The 25,312-nt window shown below is 38.0% G+C and overlaps 2 protein-coding genes across 2 annotated transcripts; one reads left to right on the top strand and one right to left on the bottom strand.

Annotated features, from left to right (window-relative positions):
• The first annotated feature begins 12,532 nt into the window (after positions 1-12,532).
• LOC100346087 (putative olfactory receptor 2B8) lies at positions 12,533-13,468 on the top strand. Its single transcript, XM_002709147.2, has one exon. The coding sequence runs from the start codon at positions 12,533-12,535 to the stop codon at positions 13,466-13,468; it is 936 nt and encodes a 311-aa protein (XP_002709193.2).
• Positions 13,469-24,039: 10,571 nt separating this feature from the next.
• LOC100345827 (olfactory receptor 5AR1) lies at positions 24,040-24,975 on the bottom strand. Its single transcript, XM_002709146.2, has one exon. The coding sequence runs from the start codon at positions 24,973-24,975 to the stop codon at positions 24,040-24,042; it is 936 nt and encodes a 311-aa protein (XP_002709192.2).
• Positions 24,976-25,312: the final 337 nt, after the last annotated feature.

Raw genomic sequence — 25,312 nt, forward strand, 5'->3', positions numbered from 1 at the left:
TTTCCTTCTTTTCCATTTGTATTCTATTGATTTCTTTTTCTTGCCTAATGGCTCTGGATAAAACTTCTAGAACTACATTGAAGAGTAAGGATGAGAGTGGGCGTTTTCCTCTCTAGGAGATCCCATCTGTGCTGCTCTGGCTGGAGGTCTTTTGACTCTAACAAATCTTGCTTTTCAATCTTTCTGCTTGTCCACTTGGAAATTCTTTTCTACATGAGACAAAGAACCGGGTAATAGTACTCTCTCTGCTGACATTTCACTGGTAATACTTTGGTGCTGTGACTCAGACAACAACTCCAACATGATGCAGATCCCACTAGAATTCAACTCCAGCCAGGTCTGCTCATCCCACCTGAGCAGTGAGCATGCAGACACTCAAGCATTTTTTTCAGAGAGCCTCACTCTCCTCCATAGTAATTCATATTTTCTCAAAACATCGGGTCCCTGTCAGCCAGTTAAAGGCAGTTAGTGTGGCTGCCCACTTCAAGACTCAAGGGCAAGGCTTGCTGATTAAGGTCAGAGCAATCCGCTGGAGCTGAAACACTATACTTACCCCCTTTTCTACAGTGTGGACTGGCTCTTTGAGTGGGACTGAGAGAAGGCCTCGAGACAACCGACGGACGGATTCTGGCTGGGGCTAAACTCCAGTGCTTCCACAAGGTCTTTGCCTGGGCACCAGACTCAAACTGCCAAAATCATGTTGGGCTTGGCAATGCACGTTCCTGCAGGGAGCAAGTCCTCTGCCCTTTTGGAGTCCTCATGAGCCATAAAGCCAGAGGCTCCACTGTTTGTGCTTCTTGTCTCAGCTCTGGGAATGCTGGCTGGTCCAACTCAGCTCACTTTCACGGAGATTGGCCTGACACGAGGGACTGGGAGACGAGTTTGCAGTAATCTTGAAAGTCAGGCTATGCCACTCTGGTGTTATTCAAGTACTCTCTGACCAGACACCAGACCCCAACAGCCTATTAGGGTGTCGGCTGAAAACTACATTCTGTTCTTCCTTCTTCGGAGATTAATTTGTTAGTGACACTGGGTGCAGCTTGTAGTGAGGCCATGGGCTCTGGGATTCATGTCCCATTGAGTTTTTCCTTCACCCCAGATCCTGACAAGATCTCTCTCTGCTTCTCTAAATGCTTTTGGTCCCTTGGCAGGTCTCAGCTCCTACAAACTTGATTTCCTGGCCCCAGTACTGGGTATTTCCTAGATATTTCGTTTATCAGTTCTATTAAAGTTTATCCCAATTTGCAGACAGGTAGCTTTTCAATCTAGACTCCCATCAAGTTCCCACATGGCCTGAACTTGTGTAGACACGTCTCAGCATGTCTCTGATATCTTCTCAAGTTCCCTCTTTTGGGTCACTTCTGTCAGGTATATACCACTTCCTATGTAGTATATACCTCAGAGGAATTTTATTGGGGAGAGTTTTATTTCCTCACTATGCTTCTTTGTGGCTTCACCTATTAAGTCGCCAACCTAGGTAGTAACCAGGACTGGCACTCTTTCACCAAACTCTAGCTTAAAAATACCTTTGCTAAGACTCTTGCCATGAAGGCTCATTGTTGAAATCAGGCCTATTAGATAAGACTCAAGGTTAAGAGGCATAGAACCACTATTTTTCCTTATGTATAAGAACAAAGTGACAGTACATATTTGACCAGGAAGAGGCCCAGTCTAGCACACAACTGATTACTCCTTCTGTGTGCTATTCTGACACATATAAATAGCCTAGGCTACAGGTGTGGAAGGCTGAACAAGAGTGGAAGATATGTGCTAATCTCACCCTTACCTTCTTCCTTCTCCTGTGGGTTGCAGTGCACATGTAGATGCCACAGGCAGTGAGAGAGTTTTGAGAGATGTCTCATTCCAACCAGGAGGCAAATCATCTACTTTGAGATCTCTTTGACCACTAACAGGAAAAATGCCTTGTCTTTTTCTGTACCACAGCTTGGTCTGCTTACAAGCTAGAGGATGGAGAAGCTAACCTAAGTGAGTTGTAAGAAGTGCCAGCCCTTCTGCTCTGATTCCCTGTCTCAGAATGCTGTCTCCTAACTGGTCTCCAGCCTCTTTTCTCTGCATGTGCTCCAGTATGCATTAAACTGTTTTCCAGGGTGTCACAGGATCCTTGAGTCTATTTGTTGAGCTACCAGGGTCCGTCTGTCTGACTATTGTTGAGGCTTTTAATCCTGGTGGAGAAGAGCTCTTTTTAATCAGGTGACCGTTGTCTCCATTGTTGCAGTTTTGCCTGGAGATTTCTAGGCAGGAATCTATGCCCAGCAACTTCAGATGCTATTGAATATATATGGATTAATCCAGATGATAAAGGTTTGAACTAGAGGCATATCTTGACCTGACACCTCATCCCTGAGGCTGGTTTGACTGACAGCCCCACAGTTAGATACTTCCAACATTGGCTTTACGGTCTGGAGTATAAGGCTATTGTGTCTTTGCTGGGCTTCCATTTTTTTTCCCTTTCTGCTCTTCACAGGCTCTTACAGGATCCTCCTTGTAGGTCATTGTTCTTTGTTCTGTCACCTATCAGATTCTCCTTAGGAGTCTCTGGAAGGGAGCCTATCTGCTCTGATGGATGCTCTCTCTCATTAAATCCAACATAATGGTGAAGAATCTCTAGTGGAAAATTAGACTCAAATTCAATTAGAATCTAAATAAATATTTAAAAAAAGCAATGAGGTTTTTTTTCAATGCATGTATGCTAAGTATTTTAAAATAGTCTTAAAAATCTGTTTAAAAACTGCAGTGTCTCCTCTTAACAGTATTGTTTAATTGATGGCTCTGTCAGTTTTCTAGCCAGCTGCAGTAAGCTATGTTCTCTTCCCTAGTTCTGACTTTGTTGAAACTGTTCCAAGTTATGGGATGATTCCATGTGCTAATTCTTAGATTTAAGGTTTTATTTTCAGTGTTTGAGATGACCAAACAGACACAGATTTTGTGTTCTGTTGAAGTAATCTATTGTGTTCTCTTAATGTCTCTATTAAGTTCTATGTTTTTAAATATGGCTTTTTTTAAAATTAACTGTTATGGACTATTTAAATATATACTTATTCTAAAGCATTTGGGTGATCAGGAGCTGTCGCTTTGGTGTAGTGGGTTAAAGCTCTGGCCTGAAGTGCTGGCATCATGGGTGCCGATTCTGGTCCCAGCTGCTCCTTCTGATTCAGATCTCTGCTATGGCATGGGAAAGCAGTGGAGGATGGTCCAAGTCCTTGGGCCCCTGCACCAATGTGGGAGACAAGGAGGAGGCTTCTGGTTCCTGACTTCGGATTGGTTCAGCTCCAGTCATTGCAGCCATCTGGGGAGTGAGCCAGCAGATGGGAGACTCTCTCTGTCTCTACATTTCTCTCTAACTTTGTCTTTCAAATAAACAAAATAAATTTTAAAAAAATTTAAAAATTTTCTAATTATTTAAAAACAGCTGAATATATATATATATATATATATATATATTGACAGGCAGAGTGGACAGTGAGAGAGAGAGACAGAGAGAAAGGTCTTCCTTTTCCGTTGGTTCACCCCACAATGGCCACTGCGGCAGGTGCACCGCGCTGCTCTGAAGGCAGGAACCAGGTGCTTCTCCTGGTCTCCCATGCGGGTACAGGGCCCAAGCACTTGGGTGATCCTCCACTGCACTTCTGGGCCACAGCAGAGAGCTGGACTGGGAGAGGAGCAACTGGGACAGAATCCGGTGCCCCAACCAGGACTAAAACCTGGGGTACCAGCACCACAGGCGGCGGATTAGCCTATTGAGCCTCGGTGCAGGCCTGAATTTTTTTTTTTTTATTAAGAGATATGTTCTGTTTAAATATATACTTATTCTAAAGCATTTGGGTGATTGCTTTGTAACAGTGATCAAATTTGGTCTATATTGTGTCATGATGCTAAGGGATCCTACTTCTACCAGATATTTTAAGCTTTCTTGGCATCTTTGACAAGCCTTCAAAAAAACCAAGGATCCAAATTTCTTGGACTTTGATATTTCCAATTGGGTTCCTGAAAATATCAAAGGATATATATCTCTCATCTTGTAGAGTATAGAAACCAATAAGGCTATTTGGATTATATTAAAGGTACAGTCAAGATGTGAAGTGGTGCTAAATTTTAAGTTGTGATAATGGAAAATACTACTGATACAAATGTCCAAAAATTAAAAAAAAATCTGATGATCTTGTTCTATTATCAGACATGATGGTTATCTTAATGAGAAAGGCCCAGAGGCCTAAAAGGGATAATTGTTTTATAAAATCCTGCAGGTGCTTTCAAAAATATTGTATGGAGTAAGCAAGTGCCTCTTTTTGTTGATTAATGATTTAGAACTTTAAACTTGACTGCTTAAAGTCTTTTGTTATCCACAATTACATTATTAAAACACTGAAAATCAGATGTGCTGCTCATGAAGTTAAAACATTATTGGTTCTGTGTTTAAATACTTCCTTTTAGGTTCCAAAGGACTTCTTTTTCTTCTGACCTCTATTGTATTCAACACCTCGGGACAGTTCTATAAGCAGATAAAGCCAATAATGTACTACAGATTCCAATTTAGAAAAAGTATGGTTAATTCAGATTACTAAGGGCAGAAAGTAATTCTAATTGATTGAGGTAATTTAAAACCAGATTTTAAGAAACTATTACTGAAACTGCTTTACTGTTCTATCTTGTATGTTATATGTGTATACACATGTACGTCTACATGGGAAAATTTATTAAGAGTTCTGTTTTCACTGGTTTATAGAAAAATATTGCCCATAAATTTAAACTGCTAAGTTAACTACAAATAATTTTTTGGTTCTTGTGACCTAATTATCTGCACCAGATGTTTTAAATTTGTTGACATGTTTATACTTGGGTTTGCTGGTCAAACAAGTTATACCTGTGTTAGATATTTATGCAATGTTTCCAAATACATGTACTCTTGAAATTTAGGGAAAACATTGGATGATTTTGAAAATGTTTTCATAAGTCTTTACTTAACAGTTAAGTTGCTTGCTAAGTTTTCATTTGATATTAAGTTATTGACAGTAAGCAATCTGGGGAACCTGAATTGTTTGCTCATTTCTCTATTCTCTTCAAGAAGGGAAACTGATAATCACTTTGATCTTTAAATTTTATAAAAGGAATTGCTGACACTTTTCTGTAAAAATAGCGTAGCCAAAATGAGTGCTCAAATTATGATTGAACAGCTAGATTTACTTTGCCAAGGGCACAATAAACAGGCAAAACCTCCCTTTTCAAGCCAAAATAAGGGAGAGGAAGTTTTACTAATGACTTAAAATTTTATAGATAAAGTGGTCACTATTTAATATTAAAGCAAGGACATAGCTTTCCTTATGGGCTTTGTCCACCTCACAGAAAAACCACTATCAGAACATGCTGTGACTATAGATTTCTAGTTTAAGCCACCAAAGATTAGAGATGGGACTGAGCACCCCTTGACTTGCATCCTCTTAAAGCTTTCCTCTGGTCTGCTTTAACAAAAACCAGGAGGAATAGGATGCTAGGCAGCAGAAGCAATGTAAAGATAAATGACAGGCCAATTAATGGCTGCTTTACACAGTGACCTGCCATCAAGGAGACCCATCAGGCCAGTCCACTGCATTGGTATCTTTTTGGAAAACCAGGGCTTCAGCACAAGTCAGCTTATGAAGAGCCCTGACAGCTCTGCCAGTCAAGAGTTAGGTCACTGGAAACAAGTTGCCTTGGAGCTGAAGGACTCCCACGTCTGAGCAACAGCCTTGTTTGCTCTAAGCTGAAAAGTCCTACACCCTGCCCAGCTTCCAAAGTAATTACCACTGTTGAAGGATGGACATGTATGGTCAGCAACATTGCAGACAGTACTATACATTTCCTATTAGAGAAGCCACCTGCCTTCACCTGGGCAGCCCTCATCCCAGGCCAGTTAGGTAATGGAAGCCAACAGGGTGTCTTCATGAAGGAGGTTCATCCCTCCGTTAGGATGTACCCCACGTGAAGAGATAGATAGGTCTGGGCCTCATATCTGGCAAGGCCTTAAAGCCCACCTGATTATTATCAAGCCTCTTTTCTGTTGGTTTCTATTTCCCTCTCAATGAGAAAAATTGCTTGTGGTTTAGACAGCACCTTTGTTAGGTCCTCTAATAATGACTCCATCCTTTGTTTTAGATCCTGTGAGTTTAACCTGATTACTGGATTCATTTTCTCCAAACTTGAAACAGTGAAATTCTAGATGGCCATTCACATGAACTCATGAACATGAACATGGAAGCAGCTTCTGCAAGCTGGCACTGCATCCCCTTCGAGTTGCCACCTCCTGCTAGAACCCTGTCTTTTCTTCTTATTTTTTTTAAAAGGATTTATTTATTTATTTGAAGGGAGAAGTTACAGAGAAGCAGAGGCAGAGAGACAGAACTATTCCATCTGCTGGTTGACTCCCCAGAAGGTTGCTATGAGTGGAACTGTGCTGATCCAAAATCAGGAACAAGGAGCTTCTTCTGGGTCTCCCATGTGGGTGCAGGCCATCTTGTATTGCTCTCCCAGACAGCTGGATCAGAAGTGGAGCAGCCGGGTCTCAGACTGGTGCCCATATGGAATGACAGCGCTGCAGGCAGCGGCTTGACCCACTATGCCACAGTGCTGGCTCCTGGGTGCATTTCCATAGGAATCTCCCAATTTTACCATGAGAGTAGTAAGGGAGTTGTGATTTCATCTTCCTGAGCTCAGAGTTTACTGAGAAAGCTAGTTACCTATTCTACCTTTCTGGTGAACAATCTTTTTAATGTGCTGTATAACTTGCTTGATAATGTTTTCGTTAGAATTTTTGGATCTCTCTTTATCAGGGCTATTGGCTTCAAGTTTTATTTTATTTTAGTTTCCTTTTCTGGCTTTGGTGTCGGGGCAATTATGGACTTGTAAAAAGAATTTGTGTATATTATTCCTTTTTTATTTTTGGGGGAAAAATGGCAATAAATACATGAAAAGAATGTTCAGTACTTGTAATAATTACAAATGCCAATTAAAAACACAGAGTACAATCCCTTCACATCTTTTAGAATGACTTTTATCAAAAACAGCTATTAACAAGTGTTGGCAAATTTGTTTACAAAAGGAAACTCTTGTACACTATTAATGGGAAAGTGATGGGAATGAAAATCTATGCAAGAGCTTTAAAAATAATATAGAAGTTCCTTAGTAAACTAAAAATAGAATTGTCATATGATTCATGAATCCCATTTCTGTTTTTATTTCCATAAAGTCTGATTTCTTATTCATTAGTATTCGCAAAAAGTAAAATATGGGTGTAACGTGTTCATCAATTGAATAAAGAAAATGTAAACATACGATATGGAATATTATACATCATTTAAAAAGGAAATTTTGTCATTTGCAACAATAGATGGAACTATTGGACATTTTGCTAAGTGAAACAAGTCAGCAACAGAAAGACAAATATCACACGATTTCATTTAAATATGGAATCTTAAAAAGTTGATTTCACAGAAGCAGAGAGTAGAAAGTTGTTATAATGTTTGGGGGAAAGAGAAGGGTTGAGGAAATGAGGATAATTGAAGAAATGGGAATTTGATCCAAGGTTATGAAGTTTCAGTTAATTTGAAAGAATATTATTAATGATCTATTGCACTGCATGATCCTCATGTTAATAATAATGCATTATGTAAATCTAATTGCTAAAAGGATTCATTTTGAATTCTCACAACAAAATATTGTTGAAGTGACAGATATATTGATTAACACCATCAAATGTTTCTATAAAATATATAGATTTCAAAGCATTTCATTGTATACCATAAATAAACAACATGATTATTTATATATAATAATACATGTAATAAATAATTAGATACATAAATAACTGAACAGGAAAAAAGACATTCATTAAAGCGAAACAGTATGTTTGAGATCACCCAGCTAGTATGTGTCAATGGCAGCCTTGCTATTTCCTTATAAAGTGTATTTCACTGCCATGAATTAAATATGGCCCAGAGTTTGCTATGGTCAGGTAGAAGAGAACCTAGAGTCCAAACGTGCTTTGTAGATTGGGAGTATATCAAGATCACAATCATCCCTAAATCCCTGTTGACATTGCATGTGGTCTTTACAGCATGCATTTGAGGTGTGCAGTCCCTGTGATGAATGAATTCATTTTCACACTGGGCAGTGGTAAGCAGTGCAGAGGATACCAATGCACTGTTCACGAGGAAAGCACTACTACATCTGAATCACAGAAAGTTTCCTGTTGTGGAGAGGGGAATGATGGTGGTAGTGGGGAACAGGAGACACATCAACCAGAATCCCGCAGAACAAATAATTAAATTTTAATTATTGGTCTGGGACATTATCCCTCAAGAATTTAAAATTCAGTCTAAGCCTCCTAAGTTAAAAATAACTTGATGATTTAGCCATGTCACTCGCTATGCCATTATCCTATGCTTTAAAAAGCATCTATTAGACTTGGAATGCAGCACTATCTTATTTGTGGTTATCATGAAAGGTCATTCACTTTAACTGCATGGAATTGTATTTTTACACATAGATCTCATCTATTATATCTTCCGTGGGCTTTTGCTGGTGTGCTCATATGCAGTGGACAGGTATGAATTGTATCAATTCCATGCATTGCTTATGTTCGTGGTACATTTATGCTGCTGTGCCCATGTTCAAAATAGCTAATGGAGGTGTAAAATAACAATAATAGCAATAAGAAAAAGTAAAACCAGCATCTATTTAACTATAGGATTTTTCTGGATTAGAAGATTCAGTACAAATTATGAATTTGCTAAGTGCTCTGATGTTGAGTAAATATATAGACTGATGCTTTAAATTTTGAATTTTAAAAATTTGTATGAATCTATTTTGAAGTTGTTGTCAAGATAGAGTTTAGTCTGAAAAATACCTTATAAAATACTTGGCACATAGTAGAGAATCATAGTAGACAGCAATTGCTATCAATTTTCTAATTTTTTTGTAAGACTTTTGTTTCCTTGAAGAGAGGTTTTGCTGGAAGAAAGGAGAATTCATTGCCCCCCATTGAACACCAAAAGTTAGTAACTTTCTTTTTTTGACAGGCAGAGTTAGTGAGAGAGAGAGACAGAGAGAAAGGTCTTCTTTTGCCATTGGTTCACCCTCCAATGGCCGGTGCGGCCGGCGTGCTGCGCTGATCTGATGGCAGGAGCCAGGAGCCAGGTGCTTTTTCCTGGTCTCCCATGGGGTGCAGGGCCCAAGCACTTGGGCCATCCTCCACTGCACTCCCTGGCCACAGCAGAGAGCTGGCCTGGAAGAGGGACAACCGGGACAGAATCCGGCGCCCCGACCGGGACTAGAACCTGGTGTGCCGGCGCCGCTAGGTGGAGGATTAGCCTAGTGAGCCAGGACGCCGGCCAATGCCTAAGGTTCTTATTTAATTCTTATTCAGATGAGGCTATGATGTGGTATGATCTTTATTCTAATCAGTCTCTAAACTTCTCTGACCTTAAATTGTTTAACAATGAATTTTGTTTGTTAATGAATTGATAGCCAAAGAGGAGACAGCATAAATGTTGGCACTACTATGCATATGTATAGGATGTATGCGTTCCATGCAGGCTGTAAGTGCCTCTAGATTGATATGTCATTTACTACTGACAGATACAGTTATAACTAATACTAGTTCTGCTGGAATACAACCAAATTTATAGCAAATTGGGTAAACTACAGTTCATAAAATACTATTAACTATAATTTATAAAGTACACAGATGCTGTGCTGAAACTTCTAAATGCACTTTGTAATAGAATCAGTGAGATAATCGCATGAATTAAATACTAACAGTTGTGTTCAGCATGACACAAAGATGAGCTGGTAGTTTAGAAAGTTGTCCAAGTGATACAGGACAGAGTGATAGGTTCAGAATTCATATTTTTAATCTGTACATTCTAATGCTTTGCAAAACATTCCCTGCAAGTTGATGTATTACTGAAAAGCCATAACAACACTGCTACCTAGCAAATCTATCTGCCAATGTAAGTGAACAATTTAACCACACCCAATGACCAAAACAATATATTCAGTTGTGTAAGTGTTTCAAATTATAAAGATTGAAGACTTAACTTCTGCAAATCATGAATTTACAGAAGAACATCAATTTTTTAATAATGTGGTGGAAAAGATATTTTAGATTTCTTCCTGTGACTTGCAAAATACAAAGATGAGTCATTAATCCATGGAATATGTAAAATGCTGACAATTCTGTGTCTGTACTGCCCCAAATAACCCACCCAATCTAGAGGAAAGTGAAACATAGTCACACAGTCTGCCTTTTTAGCACAGATCCCATCAACTTTGGAAACAACAAAAGTGAATCAAATGAATTTCAAGTATTAGGCAGTACTGTTCAGAAAAAAATAAAAGATTGTGGAGTAAATGACTTCACTTGATTATATTCTTTTACTAAAATCATGGTTCTGATAAACATGAATTTATTATTAGTCAGTGATTAAGATTTTTTAAGTAGGAAACAAGAAGTCATTTGAGTTTATCAGTATTTAAAAGTCCTTACCATGTGAAATGAACTGAGAGAAACAAAGGCATGATTAACTCGCAAAGTGTCCCTAGAAATCCATGGTGATACAAGTTGCGGATTAACCTATGGCATGACAATGTCAACTCCTACATGCATTATACTATTTAATTTGTTCATCAACTCTGTGAAAAAATATGCTACAGTTTGCTCTTTCCTATAGATGAAGGACATGAAATACAGATTAGTGGTATGAGTGTTTTAAGTCCTCTTCACTGGCACACGGTTGGGTCAGTCATGTCGCCCAGGCTACCTCCCTGATGGCAAATCCTATGTACTCCATCACTGATACATCATCTCCTGTTTGTGGTCATCATGTTCCCAGTGTGGAAACAAATGTTTCCCATTTGTTGTCACTTAAATCACTTCTGAAAACCACCGAGACATTTATTATTTACAGTAGAAATTCTAGCCTCTGTTTGGAGGACCTCGCAGAGAGTTCTGTAGCCTCTCCTGCCTTCCCCTTTCTTGTTCCTTTTGATGAAAACAGAACTGTGCATTTTCTCTCTCCTCTTTTCAGTTCCATATTTTCTTTATCCATGGACTGGCTATTTTATATAATGCAGTTTACAAGTTTGTAGACTTGTTTGAAAACTCTGATTTAAATCAAATAACATTTAAGCTCTTTAAAACATGCTACATGAGTCAATATTATTTGAAAAGTATATTCTGCAAGATATATTCCTTTTCCTCTCTTGTAAATATTCCTTTCTTAATGTTTTCTTGAATAGATTCCCCATTACCTCAGAAACCAGTGTGTTTTCTTCACAGCAACTTTCCATGAACTGTAAGCTCTATGAGTGTATTGAGGACATTTAGTGTGCTTAACTGTATCTGTCCAGCAGCCAGTACATGCTAGAATATAAAAATTACAGTGCTGAAAGGAAGAAGGAAAAAATTAAAAGAAAGAACTGAAAGGAAGAAGGAAAAAGTTAAAAGAAAGAACAAACTAATGAGCAAATGGGTGATGATTTCTAGACACTTGTTACAGTAAGTGTGCCTAGCTCCAGGATTCTTCTCTGTTGCATGTCTTTCTAAATTGCTCCTATTAAATATTCTTGGGCTTGAAGGCAGTTGATGCTCAATCTACACAAATGAGGATGAAGTAGGCACAAGGATGTGCCGATGGACCCCTCAGCCAACAGACCATTAAATTTATCTCATCTGTTTACTTTATATTATATAATTATTTGAAAGGGTGATTTTTAGAGAAGTAAAACCCACATAAGTAGAGCCTCACCTCATCTTTTGAGGACTAGTAGCCACAGATCTACTTCTAGGTTATGTAAACATGTGAACCTGGTCTCAATTCTTTGAACACATCATTTCATTTAACCTTTAAAATCCTTCTCCTGACTGATTCTATTATTATTTTATACAAAATGAAATCACTCAATTCACACAGTGTGGAAGTGATGAATTTGAGAGAATTTACAATTAGTGTCCCTCATGATTTTTTATTTTTATTTTTTTATTGCTGGTGCTCTCAGTCTTTTGCCTTCTGAGTTTCTCTGTGTCCAGGTACTATAACACGGCCTGTGGAAATGAAGGAAATGCAGGCTACTGTGTCTGCTTTACCTGTAGGTCAGTGGACATCTTATGAAGCAATGGCCTTCATTGTTTTTCACTGCAGGCTGCTCAGATGCTGATAGGTGCTAAATAATAACAATTAGGTGAGGTCTGAGTAAGGCTTTGAAGAATGAATAGGGTTTGGGATGGTTATGAATGGGCAAAAGATCTTCATTCAGAAAGGCAAGAATGTCTGTTTAACTCATTATATTTCAATATGGTATTCTTATCAGGATCTTCCCTCCAAAAGAAGGGAAAAATCCATTTTACAAAAGTGCAATAGGCACAGTCTCAGCCCAATATTTATCCTTTCTGTCTTGTATCTTGGGTTTCTGACATTTGGGCATTTGATTTTGTCTGCAGATAAGTGAATGGTTCTGTGAGAGGAAGGTGGCCTGAAAAATGGACGGGATAAAAATAAATTTCACGGTGACTGAATTTGTGTTCCTGGGGCTCTCTTCTGAGCCCAGACTGCAGCTCATCCTTTTCATTATGTTCTTGCTCTTCTATTTGTTAACGGTGGCTGGGAATGTTGTCATCATCACTATTATCCAGATAGAACCTCATCTCCAAACCCCCATGTACTTCTTCCTCACCAATTTGTCCTTTCTGGACATTTGCTACACATCCACCAACGTTCCACAAATGCTGTCCAACATGGTTGGGAGAAAGAAGACCATCCCCTTCTCCAGCTGTGCTACGCAGATGTACTTCTCCCTCTCCTTTGGGATGATTGAATGTGTTCTGCTTGGCATCATGGCTTATGACAGATATGTAGCCATTTGTCACCCTCTTCATTATACTGTTATCATGGACCGAAACACCTGTATCCAACTGGCAGCTGTTTCTTGGTGCTGTAGCTTCCTGAGTTCCATGGTTATCAATGTCCTCACTTTGAGTTTGCCCTACTGCGGACCCAATGTCTTGAATCATTTTTTCTGCGAGGTGCCTTCTGTTCTGAGACTGGCTTGCATTGACACTTCACTAACTGAGTTGGTGGTTTTTGTCTTCAGCATCATCATTGTCTTCATCCCTTTCCTTCTTATTGTTGTGTCCTATGCCCATATCCTTTTGTCTGTTCTCAGAATGCGGTCAACTTCTGGCAGGTACAAAGCACTATCCACCTGTGCCTCTCACCTGACAGTGGTAGCCTTATTCTATGGAACTGCCATCTTCATGTACATGAGACCCCAGTCAAAGTCCTCACGGGCTGGGGGTAAGGTTATTGCAGTCTTCTACACTGTGATCACACCCATGCTCAACCCTTTGATCTACAGCCTAAGAAATCAGGATGTGAAAGGAGCATTGAGGAGAGTTGTTGCAAAACAGAGGACGTGAGGGCTGCACTGGGTCACTACGTTTAACTGTGTCTCAGATGATTTCCTTTTGAATTATGAAGTGAGGAAGTAAAAATGAACTTGGACAATAAACATCCATCCTGAGCTGCATAAAAGACCCACAGATCTAGCTATAGATTCAACAGGAAAAATGTTTTCTACAAGGACACAGCAGAGGTTTAAACAAATTCATTGTGTGACTTCTATTTTTTTACTCACTGAACAACTGTGTTTCTTTAACAACATAGACTAAAATTAATTGTCTGAAGCTATCTGAGGCAACATTGTTCTCCTGGAGGATATAAGTCATTTTGATAGAGAGAAGGAGCTCCAATGTCCAGCTCAGTGGTGGAGCTTCACTTCAAGGATTTGTACATGCAGTATTTCACATCTATATTAGTTTTATAGTTTCCAGTGAAAGAGGACCCTGCTACTTTCTGGCTTAGACTTGATGTTGAACCCTTTCCATAAATCCATACTTTGGAAGGAATCTATTAAAATGTTGCATCATTTAAATTAAACTCTGCACTTCCTCTAAATCCACTGTTATTGTTTCTCTCTGTGCTTGATGAGAAAGTCCATAGTGTCTTGGTGGTGTGCTCCTTCTTTACAATAAATCAAAAAATCCCTTCAAATTCCCAGTTTGTTCCTGGTGATCTTAGATTGTGTGTATCAAAATGTAGTAATGGAAACAGAAGACTTGGTGAGTGCTAATTTATTAATTTCTTCACTATAACCTATATTGAATGGCTTTATAACACAACATTGAACAAAATAGAAGTGATTCCTGTCACATGAACACACATGTATCTATATACAGTATGTTTACTATATATATATATGTGAATGTTTTCAATACACATATTATATATATGCTGACAAATTGCAATAATTGTAATACAGCAAATAATTATCATGGAGCAGGGATAGACATCGATATCATTCTTGGACTAGGAGGCTGCATACAAGGAAGGCCTAAGTATAACATGAAATAGAAGAGTTCTCCAATAAAGCATGGTTGTATGTGGCTGTACACAAAGAATGTGGATTTATACAAGAATGTGCTTCATTCAAGGGAATAAAAAGAATCGGTTGCAAGGAGAGCTGTAGGAGATATAATTTGGGGAAGCAGCTGCTATGCAGGACTGAATTGTCTGTGGTAAGAAGTAGGGATTTATTTTTAGCTAAATATAAATATTCTGAAAAAGAGTAATATGACACAGCATATGCTTTTGAGAATGTTTTGGTGTGTGTGGACGATAGACTATATAAAGATATATATATTCATTATGACTAGAATTTGTGAAAAGAAGTGCTTTCTGTGTTTTAAAGCTTTTTAGCCAGTGAGATCTTTAAAGGGAATTATTCTTTAATTGAAGAGGCAAATCAAAAATAATTTAGTATTGATATCATTAATAAGCTAAATACAGTCTGTGATTGATGCACCATTAAATTTGAGATGAATTATTTCTAAAATGATTTTTATCTGTTTATTCTAAAATTTAGAGTTAAAATATTTAATTTTGAGATATAGCCAACAAGTAAAATGCATTCTTTTCTAACCAGATATAAAGGTCATACATAATCAGTTAATAATAATTACTTAATAGGAAAGATAGAGTTGAAATTGGAAAGATTTAGAAATCAAAGAGAAAAATCGTTAATCAAATAGTCAAGTTTGTTAGAGTAATTTTGGGGGCTATTTTTGATTGTTGTTTTTCATATTCATATGGCTATACAAATGACTAGGTATATTATATACTTGTTTAATGCATGAAATAAAATTACAAATATACTTACAGCAAACCTTCTGAAGAATTCAAAGCAAAAGGTAATGTTAAAAATTCTCCCAAACATCATCAAATATGGCAGAGGTGATGAGTTGACTGTTTTAATTTATAAGCAAAATATTATATATTTTGAAATTGAAGCACAAAATGTGGAAAGGTATGTACAATTAAAATTTGACTTTTTGACTCATGAAAATTACCAACAAGTCTTATCTCTTGGACTTTAAAAATAGATGAATTAAAAATGAAGAAGAAATGCAAAACCATTCTCATAAGGTCCACATTAGACAAATCAAATAAAACAAGTTGAACTAAATATTTATTTTTTAGCAATTTGATAATTAGACCAAGGGCTTGACCTAACCCATTTATTGTTGACCTGTTTGTTTGCTATCAATAATTTAGAATTGAGTGACTGAAAGCAAATGATGTGATCCAGATAGTCCATGCCCTGTCCTGGGTTTCACCTCAACCTCTTCTAATACTATCCCTGATCCACTTTTATAGGTTTGCACGTTTAAGCACAGAAGGAAAATATAAAAAAAGAAAGTATAATATTTTAGAGACATGTGAAAACTAATTTTTGGTAGATCAAAGAATAATTAAGACTGACATACATAAAAATAAACTCAACACTCCTTGTTCTTTGACAACATCAGATATCCAATTGAGTGATTTCCATACTAAATTTGTTTGGGGCTATTGCAAGAGGACAATACAGTTAGGAAAAGCACTGGGATTTTAAAATAAGCAAAATAATTAGAGATTAGATTTATTGTGACAAGCTACAATTTCTTGATGTATTGTGAATTACAAGAGATTATATTCAGAGGGAGAAGATAAAATTATAATTTCAATATTCTAATTTATCTATTTAACATTGGATGCCATGTATTTTTCTATGGAATTCACATTCTTCATTTATAAAATGAAGTTGTTGGATTAGGCAAAAATATCTTCATTTATCTCTCTATTTTTGTTTCTATCATCTACCATCTCTCTATCTCTCTATCTATCATTTATTCATAGTACCTATCAGTATCTATAGTCTCTGGAAATAAAATTATCTGTAAATATGTCAAAAATTCTTCTGCAGTGGATTTTCATTTTCACTTTTTGAATATGATTAGTTAATTTTAAGGAAAATAATGCAGTGCTAAAAGATGTTAATATTATTTTTATAGGTATAGAGGATATAATAAACATGACTATTACATCATGTTATAATTTTTCTAATAAAAATCTTTGCTCTGAATTTGAAAAAAAGACTTACTTAATATTGTAGCTATAAAGTATGATTATAAAAATTGGAAGGGGAATTAAGTTCATTATGAAATTAATTACATATCAATTTTACTGTCACATCATAATCTGAAATGTTTCTTGGATGTAATTTCTTATTTGTTTTCTTTCCCTGTACTTATTTATGCTATGATGATTCTTCTCACTGCTTAACTTTACAAATATTCAGCCACACATATTTATATGTAAATGTGGATCTTTCAATAAGTGCTTCTCAACATAACCCAGTATCATTACTAACTAACTGATGTCATCAAGATACCAGACTGAGGATAGCCATAAGTCACCCTCTTTCTAAAAGCTCCTCCGATTTGGACAAAGTGTGTCACCTTTGAAGTTCTATAGGTTTTCCTGGTCTATAAAAATCTGGAGCAGTAGTCAGGAGAAATTATTACAAATCACAAGTCTGTTACTTATAATCTAAAAGCACATTTACGTTCCACTTAAAACTCCACAACTCTAATTTAATTATCTAAAGAAACAGGGCTACTAATACCATCCTAGAGGTCTTAGGGAGCTCACACATATAACCTGTAGATTTCCCGAGATCCAAAATTGAATCTGTGTTTCACCAGTTTTTCCATAGCTTGGCAGAGTATGCTCATTCTTTTTTGTTTTTTTTTTTTAAGAACATTTTGTTACTTAGTTAATATTTCCCAAGAATCTCTCATCATACAAAGTAAACTATCATGCCAAGATGAATATGTTTTAGAATTATAGCAGAAGTATATGCACAGTACTTTCTAGAACTTTGGAGACATCCATTTTCTAAGTCTGGAAATACTTTCTTGTAAATATACACTACTTCAACTTTTAAATATATTTTAGCATCAGAATTAGAATACTTTTGAGAGAGAAAGGTAGACTGTTAATATTCTAGGGCAACTGGAAAAACTGAAGCTCTCCTGAACAGGAGAGGCAATTGGTCACAGCAATATCATCACAGTCATCATAGTAATCCCATGGTGTATTATCTACAATAGTTTACAAATGAGAAAATCCTGAAGGGTGATCCAGGAATTACTTGTAGGAAAAAGTGATTATTTGTGATATTAAACAGAAGTATGTGTTTCCCACATGGGGTGGTGGACTTTGGGGCTTAAGGGCTAGTATAAGCAAAAGCATAAAAAAGGAAAAATAATATAGTGCCCTTGAATACAACGTGATTTAAACTTCTGAGAGGTGAGGTGTGCAAGGTGTCATCTGTAGATATCATTCATAGTGATGATTCCGTTGTGGACCATGGCCCAGTCTCCTAGAGTCAGGCATGGTGATTAGGAATCATTGTCTTCATTAACATTTGATCTAACAGAGCTAAATACCAACACAATTCCTTCCACAACCCTTCATGATTGCATAGTTTTATAGTGCTTTGAATTCTATAAAACAGTTCAGTGAACAAATGTTTGTTCTTTGCACAGACATTCCTTAAGTGTCTACTATGAGTTCACTGTTGTATCAGGAAAATTAGTGTACATGTTATATAGTTTCTGCCTTCAGAATATGTTCATGTGTGCATGCATGACTGTAATTCTCGCCCACACAACTGTAGGAAAGTTAAAAAATAAGAGATGTTGTTGTTCAGAAGATGGGGATTTCTCCCACCTAAGTAGATGGGAAAGAGGCGACTTTCTGATGTGTATTTTTTCCTTTTTTTAAGATTCGTTTATTTACTTGAAAGGCATAGTTACAGAGAGACAGAAATAGAGAAAGAAAGTGTCCATCTACTGTTTCATTCCCCAAATGGCTGCAATGGCTGAGGCTGGAGCAGTCAAAAGCAATGAGTCTGGAAATCCTCCCAAGTTTCCCATGTGGGTGGCAAGGCTCCAAGTATTAGTACCATCTTCTGCTACTTTCCCAGGCACATTGGCTGGGAGCTGGATCAGAAGTGGAGTAGCCAGTACTCCAACCAGCTCCCATATGGGATGCCCGATTTTCAGGAGGCAGCTTAACCTGCTACACCACAATGCCAGAGCCCAAGGTGTGTTCTTTAAGATGGTCCTAAACAGAAAAGTCTGGGTAGCCCAGACCATAGAGATGAAACTCTCAAGGCGGCATAGAGTGTAGATGGAAGAGAATAAGCAAAAACACAGAGGTGGCAAATATTAGTCAGGGGTCGGCGCTGTGGCTCACTTGGTTAATCCTCTGCCTGTGGCACCAGCATCCCATATGGGAGTCGGGTTCTAGTCCTGGTTGCTCCTCTTCCAGTCCAGCTCTCTGCTGTGGCCCGGGAAGGCAGTGGAGGATGGCCCAAGTGTTTGGGCGCCTGCATCCGCGTCAGAGACCAGGAGGAAGCACCTGGCTCCTGGCTTTGGGTCGGCATAGTTCCGGGTGTAGCGGCCATTTGTGGGGTGAACCAACAGAAGAAAGACCTTTCTCTCTGTCTCTCTCTCTCACTAACTCTGTCAAAAAAAAAAGTTAGTCGAGGAATAGTTTTATGGGACTAATGTTGTGGTACAGGTTAAGCCACTGTTTATAACACTGGTCAGTATCCCATATTGGAGTGCTCCACTTCTGCTCCTGTTCCCTGATAACACACCTAAGGAAGCAGTGGGATTTGGCCCATGTATTTAATGGGCCCCTGTTATGCACATGGGAGACCAGACTGGAGTTCAGGATCCTGGTTTTGGCCTGGCCTATCCTTGGCCATTGTGGTCAAATGGGGAGTCAATCAGCAGAGGAAGATGTCTCTTTCTTTCTCTCTCTCTCTCTCTCCCTCTCTCTCTATCTTCCCCCACTCCAAGCTTTCCTACTCTTTTGTTCTGCCTTCCAGATAACAACACGGATCTTTTTAAAAAGGGATAAAAAAGAAATAACTCTACAGAAGAATCTGACAGGTAAAAGGGAGCAAAGAGAAATAATGCCTGAGAGATGGTTGAAGAAACAGAAAGTGGAATACTAAGAAAAGGACTTTGACTAGGCTGGTGTTGTGGCACAGCAGGTTAAGCCACTGTCTGCATCCCATATTGAGTGCTAGTTTGAGTCTGGCTGTTCTGCTTCAAATCCAGCTCATTGCTAATGTGCTGAGAAAGCAGCAGAATATGGCTCAATTATGTGGGCCTTGAAACCCATGTAGGAGACATGGATGGAGTTCCAGAAGGCCAGATGTGGGGCTAAGTATAAGAATTTTATGCAGATCCCATTAAGCAAAGTATACTATCCATACCAGTACACTTGGTTCAAGTAGCCAGTCCATTCTGATTTATCAGTTTAATGGCTGTGTTTCCAGGTTGATTTCATCCAAGGTCACTCAGTTGATATACATGTAACGGCATTTTTGGGAGCAAAGTATGTTTTCTAGAATCCACAAGTGATACCCTTCCCAGGGTATAACCTCCAGTAAGGTTAAATTAGTGCCAAATTATTGAGCTAAATTTCAGTGTCACCGGCAAACACTCCCTTGGGGCACCCAGTTCAAATGACCTGAATATATATATATATATATATATATGTATATATATTTAAGATTTATTTTATTTATTTGAAAAAAAGTTACAGAGGGAGGCAAAGACACATAGAGATAGAAAGATATCTTCCATCTGCTGGTTCTCTCTCCTAATGACTGCAATGGCAGGGGTGAGCTGATCCAAAACCAGAAGCCAGGAGCTTCTTCCGGGTCTCCCATGCAGGTCCATGGGCCCACGGACTTGGGCTGTCCTCCACTGCTTACCCAGGCCATAGCAGAGAGCTGGATTGGAAGTGGGGCAGCTGGGACTCAAACCAGAGCCCATATGGGATGATGGCAGTGCAGACTGGGGCTTTAACCCACTGTGCCACAGTGTGTGCCCCAGAATACATTTTTCAATCATTTAGTTTATTTAAAAGAGAGAGTGAAACAGAGAGAAATATAGATAGAAAGAAAAATATATAGAAAAATAAAAGGAGAGAGAGAGGGAGAGGGGGAGAGAAAGAGGGAGAGAGAGAGAATGAATGTCATCTTTGGTTCACTTCCCAAATGCCCACAATAGTTGGGTTGGGCCAGGCCAAAGATAGGAGCCAGGAGCCCATTCTGGGTCACCCTCATGGATAGCAGAGATTCGATTAACTTGAGTCATCATGTTGTGCCTCCAAGTCAGGAACATCAATGGGAGTAGAGCTGGTACTTGAACCCAGACATTCTGATATGGATGCAAGCATCCCATGTAGCATTTTAACATCTATGTCAAATGGTTACTTTATGATCTTTTTTTTTTCAAAGATGTTTGCTCCCTTTTCCCTCCTTCTGGTATCCTCCACTTGATTTGCTTACCTATTTAATTTCTGGCCCATTATTCGAAGACAAATCCAATGTTCTCCCCTCCATGAAGAATTTCCTTACTCCCAAGAGTCTGTGCTATCTTTCTAGTGTGAACATTCATGGTATTTTGTGAATCCTCTTTGGCAATTATTTTTATTCTTGTGATATAGGGTAGTTATCTTATCTCCTTAGAAATGTAAACTTCATGGGATCATGCATGTACATCATTTTGATCATCAAATTTTGAGCATTGGTTGTTTAGAAACTTCTCCCTTGAGATAATACAGCTCAAGAGTTGAGTCAGCAGAATATGATATCCAGAGTCTGTTACAGAGAATGTGATTGACATGTTAGCAAAATTGCTAAATTTATTATTTGAAACAGTTTTTTAAAGCATGGAAGAAAAGTCAGGACTTTTCAAACATAAAGCATTTATTAATCTCTTGTACAAATTAATAGATTAGTTACAAGCAACAATATACTTTTTATTGATAAAAAATTAAAATACAGAATAATAAGGGGTTTATTTGAGATAATTTCTGAAGAGTGAGATCAAGAACAAAATGATCCTACTTCTGTCCATTTTTCTCTTGTCATATGTTTATGCGGATAATTCTACCATCAAAACTGCATAGAAAATTAAAACATTTGAGGTCCTCACTTTATTATTTAACATCAGTGGCATAATTAGATAACACATAAATGAAGGAAAAATGAAAAGGATTGTTCTTTATCAAGCATCTTTAATGTGACAGATACTTTGTAGACATTGTAGCTTACGCTTTGAAAAATGCTAAATGGTGAGTAATATTCCAATTTGTAGGATGAGGAAACTGAGGTGGGATAAAAACAAATGATTTCAATTTTAAATAAAAAAAACTAATGCATCCTGTTCAAATTTCAAAACATCACAAACTAGAAAAATAGCAGAACCTATATAGAGGCTTCTTTCCATTTTTCTCAAAAGTTAGTGGAAAGTACAACCCTTGGATCAGTTGTTATTCTACCACTCAATGTTGGATGATCTGGGTTTAGGTTTATTCTATTTTAAACAAGGAAAATATCTATTTCTAATGATTCTTGTAAGAACATAATGAGAACTTAATGGTGGTTGTAAGACCTTAATTCCTTTGTTAAAGGGATACAACCAAAAATTGAGAAAAAGGTAGTTCTTTAGCAACAAAATCATTGATTAGAGATTGAGAAACAAGATTCAATGATATTCCCGATCCTAAAGCAACTGCTCTTTTAATTATAATGTATACTTGTCATGCAGTTAGTGGAAAAAGAAAGACCTATTTTCTGATGCTTTACACAGCGTGAGTGATGTACACAGTCGATTCTTTGGAACTATCTCTTACATCTGCCCATTAACTATAGAGTAGTATTTCTCCATATTATGATGCGAGGATATGGTTTGGGAATTCATGATATGAGTGAGTGATTTTAAACCATGGCTCATGTACAGTGTTGCTATTGGAAAACCTGCTATTTTACCCCTAACACTCTTTGGTGCTTTCCATGCTGAACATGGATGTAGACACATTCATATATATATATATACATATATATATACATATACACACATATGTATTTCATATATATACATATATATATATATATATATATATTTCATTCTCTGGTTTACTCTCCATATGGTTGCAATGGCCAGCTCTGGGCCAGGCCAAAGATAGAAGCCAAGAGCTTCTTCTGAGTCTCCCCCAGGGTGCAGGGGCCCAAGCTCTTGGGCTATCTTTTGCTATTTTTGCCAAGCCATTATCAGGGAGCTGCATTGGAAGTAGAGAAGCTGGGAATCAAACTGGCACCCATATGAGATACTGGCCCCATATGTGGCAGCTTTACCTGTTGTACTACCGTGCTGGCCTTGAGCTAGACACACTTTTGATCCCAAGTATTTAAAATTTATCATGTGACAGAATTGTAGCACAAATGAAAAAAAAGTTAGCTTTCCCAAAGTCTCAATCCATTACCTTCTCCTCCTCCTGATACTTGACATTCTTGTGTTTAATTGGAACTGTGTGGCTTGGAGAACTTGGAAAGAGAAATGTCAGTTATTGATATGTCATGTTTAAAGTTCATGAGAATATTTTTTGGTAAGAGTCTGGGCATGAATGTGGCGAGCATGGAGACTCACATGGGAAAAGCTAGGATCTAAAAACAGTTGAATTCTAGGATATCAGAAAAAAAATTTAGATGGTATCTATGTCTCTGCACACATAACAATTCAGCAGGCTGATGATAAGATCTAAAATTTGTCTTGCTGCAGAAATAAGAAACCGGATTATTATGTCTTGTGGTATTTTAATAACGCTATAAAAGATCTGTTGATTTGAAGAAAAAAAAAGATGAGAAGAGAGGAAAAATTGTACATGGGAGCCAGTAAACTAATCTTGCAATAGCTACGATACTTCCAAATTACTTTAGAGAATGCTCCAAACTACATCTTAGAGTTCTAAAGTTAAGAGATGCACCTGAGGGCTAAAAGGGTGTCCATATTTGAAGCTGACACATGTTGTGTGCTCTCCACTTTCTATTACTAGGCAGATGACATCAAAGACCCAGCGATTATTAAATGAAACCAATTATTTGAATAATGGAAAAATTGAGGTCATAAAAGAAAACGGTCCTTTTAGTAAGCTCACAAGCAGTTAGCAGCACATCATCTCTGCCATTCTTGGAATGTATACGGTTCCTAATTTTGCTGTGGATGACAGCGGATTTATAGAGATTATACAATAAAGCAATCTGTGTTTATATTCTTCAGATCCTGGCCCTTAAAAAGTTTTTGCTAAATATGTGAATTGATTGGATACCAGACTGATTTAAATCATCCACCACACTGGCCACATTCATTCCTATTTTATGTATATTTTCTGTTTTTAGACTTGATATACTTCAAGATCCTGAGAAAAATGTTTTAGGCACAATGACCTTGTCTTTCCCCTATCAAGCTCTGCCTCAATTTCTAATCAATATATAAATCAATTTTATGTATCTTAAATTAAAAAAAAATCAAATGCATCTTCTTTAGCTTATTTTTCAAAACTGTTAATGTACATTTCTTTCAGACTGTAAAGTTCAGTGTTATAGAAAACCCTTCAGAATTAAAGATTCACTCAGGAAAGAAAGAGTTCCTTGGATAGAGTTATTCGACCAGGCATTTGCATTTCTATCTGCTGTCATTATCCTTCTGACACTGTGGTAAACACATATTTTCATATTTTATCGTTGAGACTTTTTCCCAATTAGTTTTTTGAAAGAAGCTTTCACATCTTTGTTCCGCAAACTGTAGATCAAAGGATTCAACATGGGGATGATAATAGTGTAGAACACAGAGGCCCACTTGTCTTGGTCCAGAGAGTAGCTGGAGGCTGGCCTCAGGTACATAAACATGACAGTGCCATAGAAGAGAGTGACGCCAGTAAGGTGAGACCCACAGGTAGAGAAAGCCTTAAGGCGGCCTTCAGCTGAGCGCATTCTGATGATTGTGATGAGGATAAAGGCATAGGAGATGAAGATGATGAGGATGGTGCTGAATTCAATGAAACCACACAGACTAAAGAGCAAGATCTCACTGATGTAGGTGTCTGAGCAAGAGAGTGCCAAGAGCGGTGGTATTTCACAGAAAAAGTGGTTGATGATATTGGAACCACAGTAATTCAGGCTGAAGGTGAGGGAAGTGTGTGCTATTAAACTCACAAGACCCGCCAGATAAGATCCGAGCATGAGGGTCAAGCAGACTCGCTTGGACATGAGGGTGCTATAGTGGAGGGGTCGGCAGATGGCCACAAAACGATCATAGGCCATGGCAGCCAAGACATAGCACTCGGCGTCCACAAAACCTACAAAGAAAGCAAACTGAGTGGCACAGCTGGAGAAGGAGATAACTTTGTGCTTTGTTAAGAAGTCAGCCAGCATCCTGGGAGCAATGGCCGAAGAGTAGCCCAGGTCGACAAAGGAGAGGTTGCAGAGGAAAAAATACATGGGTGTGTGCAGCTGAGTGTCTGTCATGATCAGGATGATCATGCCCACGTTCCCCACCACATTGACCAGGTAGACAATGAGGAAAACTGCAAAGAAGATGATCTGCAGCTGAGGATCCTGAGTGATGCCCATAAAGATAAACTCAGTCACCAGGGAGTGGTTTTCTTTATCCATTGCTTCAATGGTATGTGTACCTGGATTTGGTTTATTGATGAGTGTAGTAAATTTCCTATCACAGGAGAAACTCAAAATAAAGATAAGCAATCACATTCCAGAGATATTGTTATGTATATATTAGTACAATAAATATTGTGTTTGTGGTGCTTCTTAAAAATCCTTCCAGTAATTAGACTTTATGACCAATAGGACCAATGACTTTGGCTATGGTGGTGGTTATGGGCCTTCTCGTCCTGTCCATTCTACAATAGGAGAAGATGGTATTTTCTTGGAAATGTCAAGTTCTGCCTTTTCAATGTCCTTGGTACTTTGAGGTCATTTATCACATGTATAC

Source organism: Oryctolagus cuniculus, chromosome 1 (assembly GCF_964237555.1).
Source record: "Oryctolagus cuniculus chromosome 1, mOryCun1.1, whole genome shotgun sequence".
NCBI classification, from domain to species: domain Eukaryota; kingdom Metazoa; phylum Chordata; class Mammalia; order Lagomorpha; family Leporidae; genus Oryctolagus; species Oryctolagus cuniculus.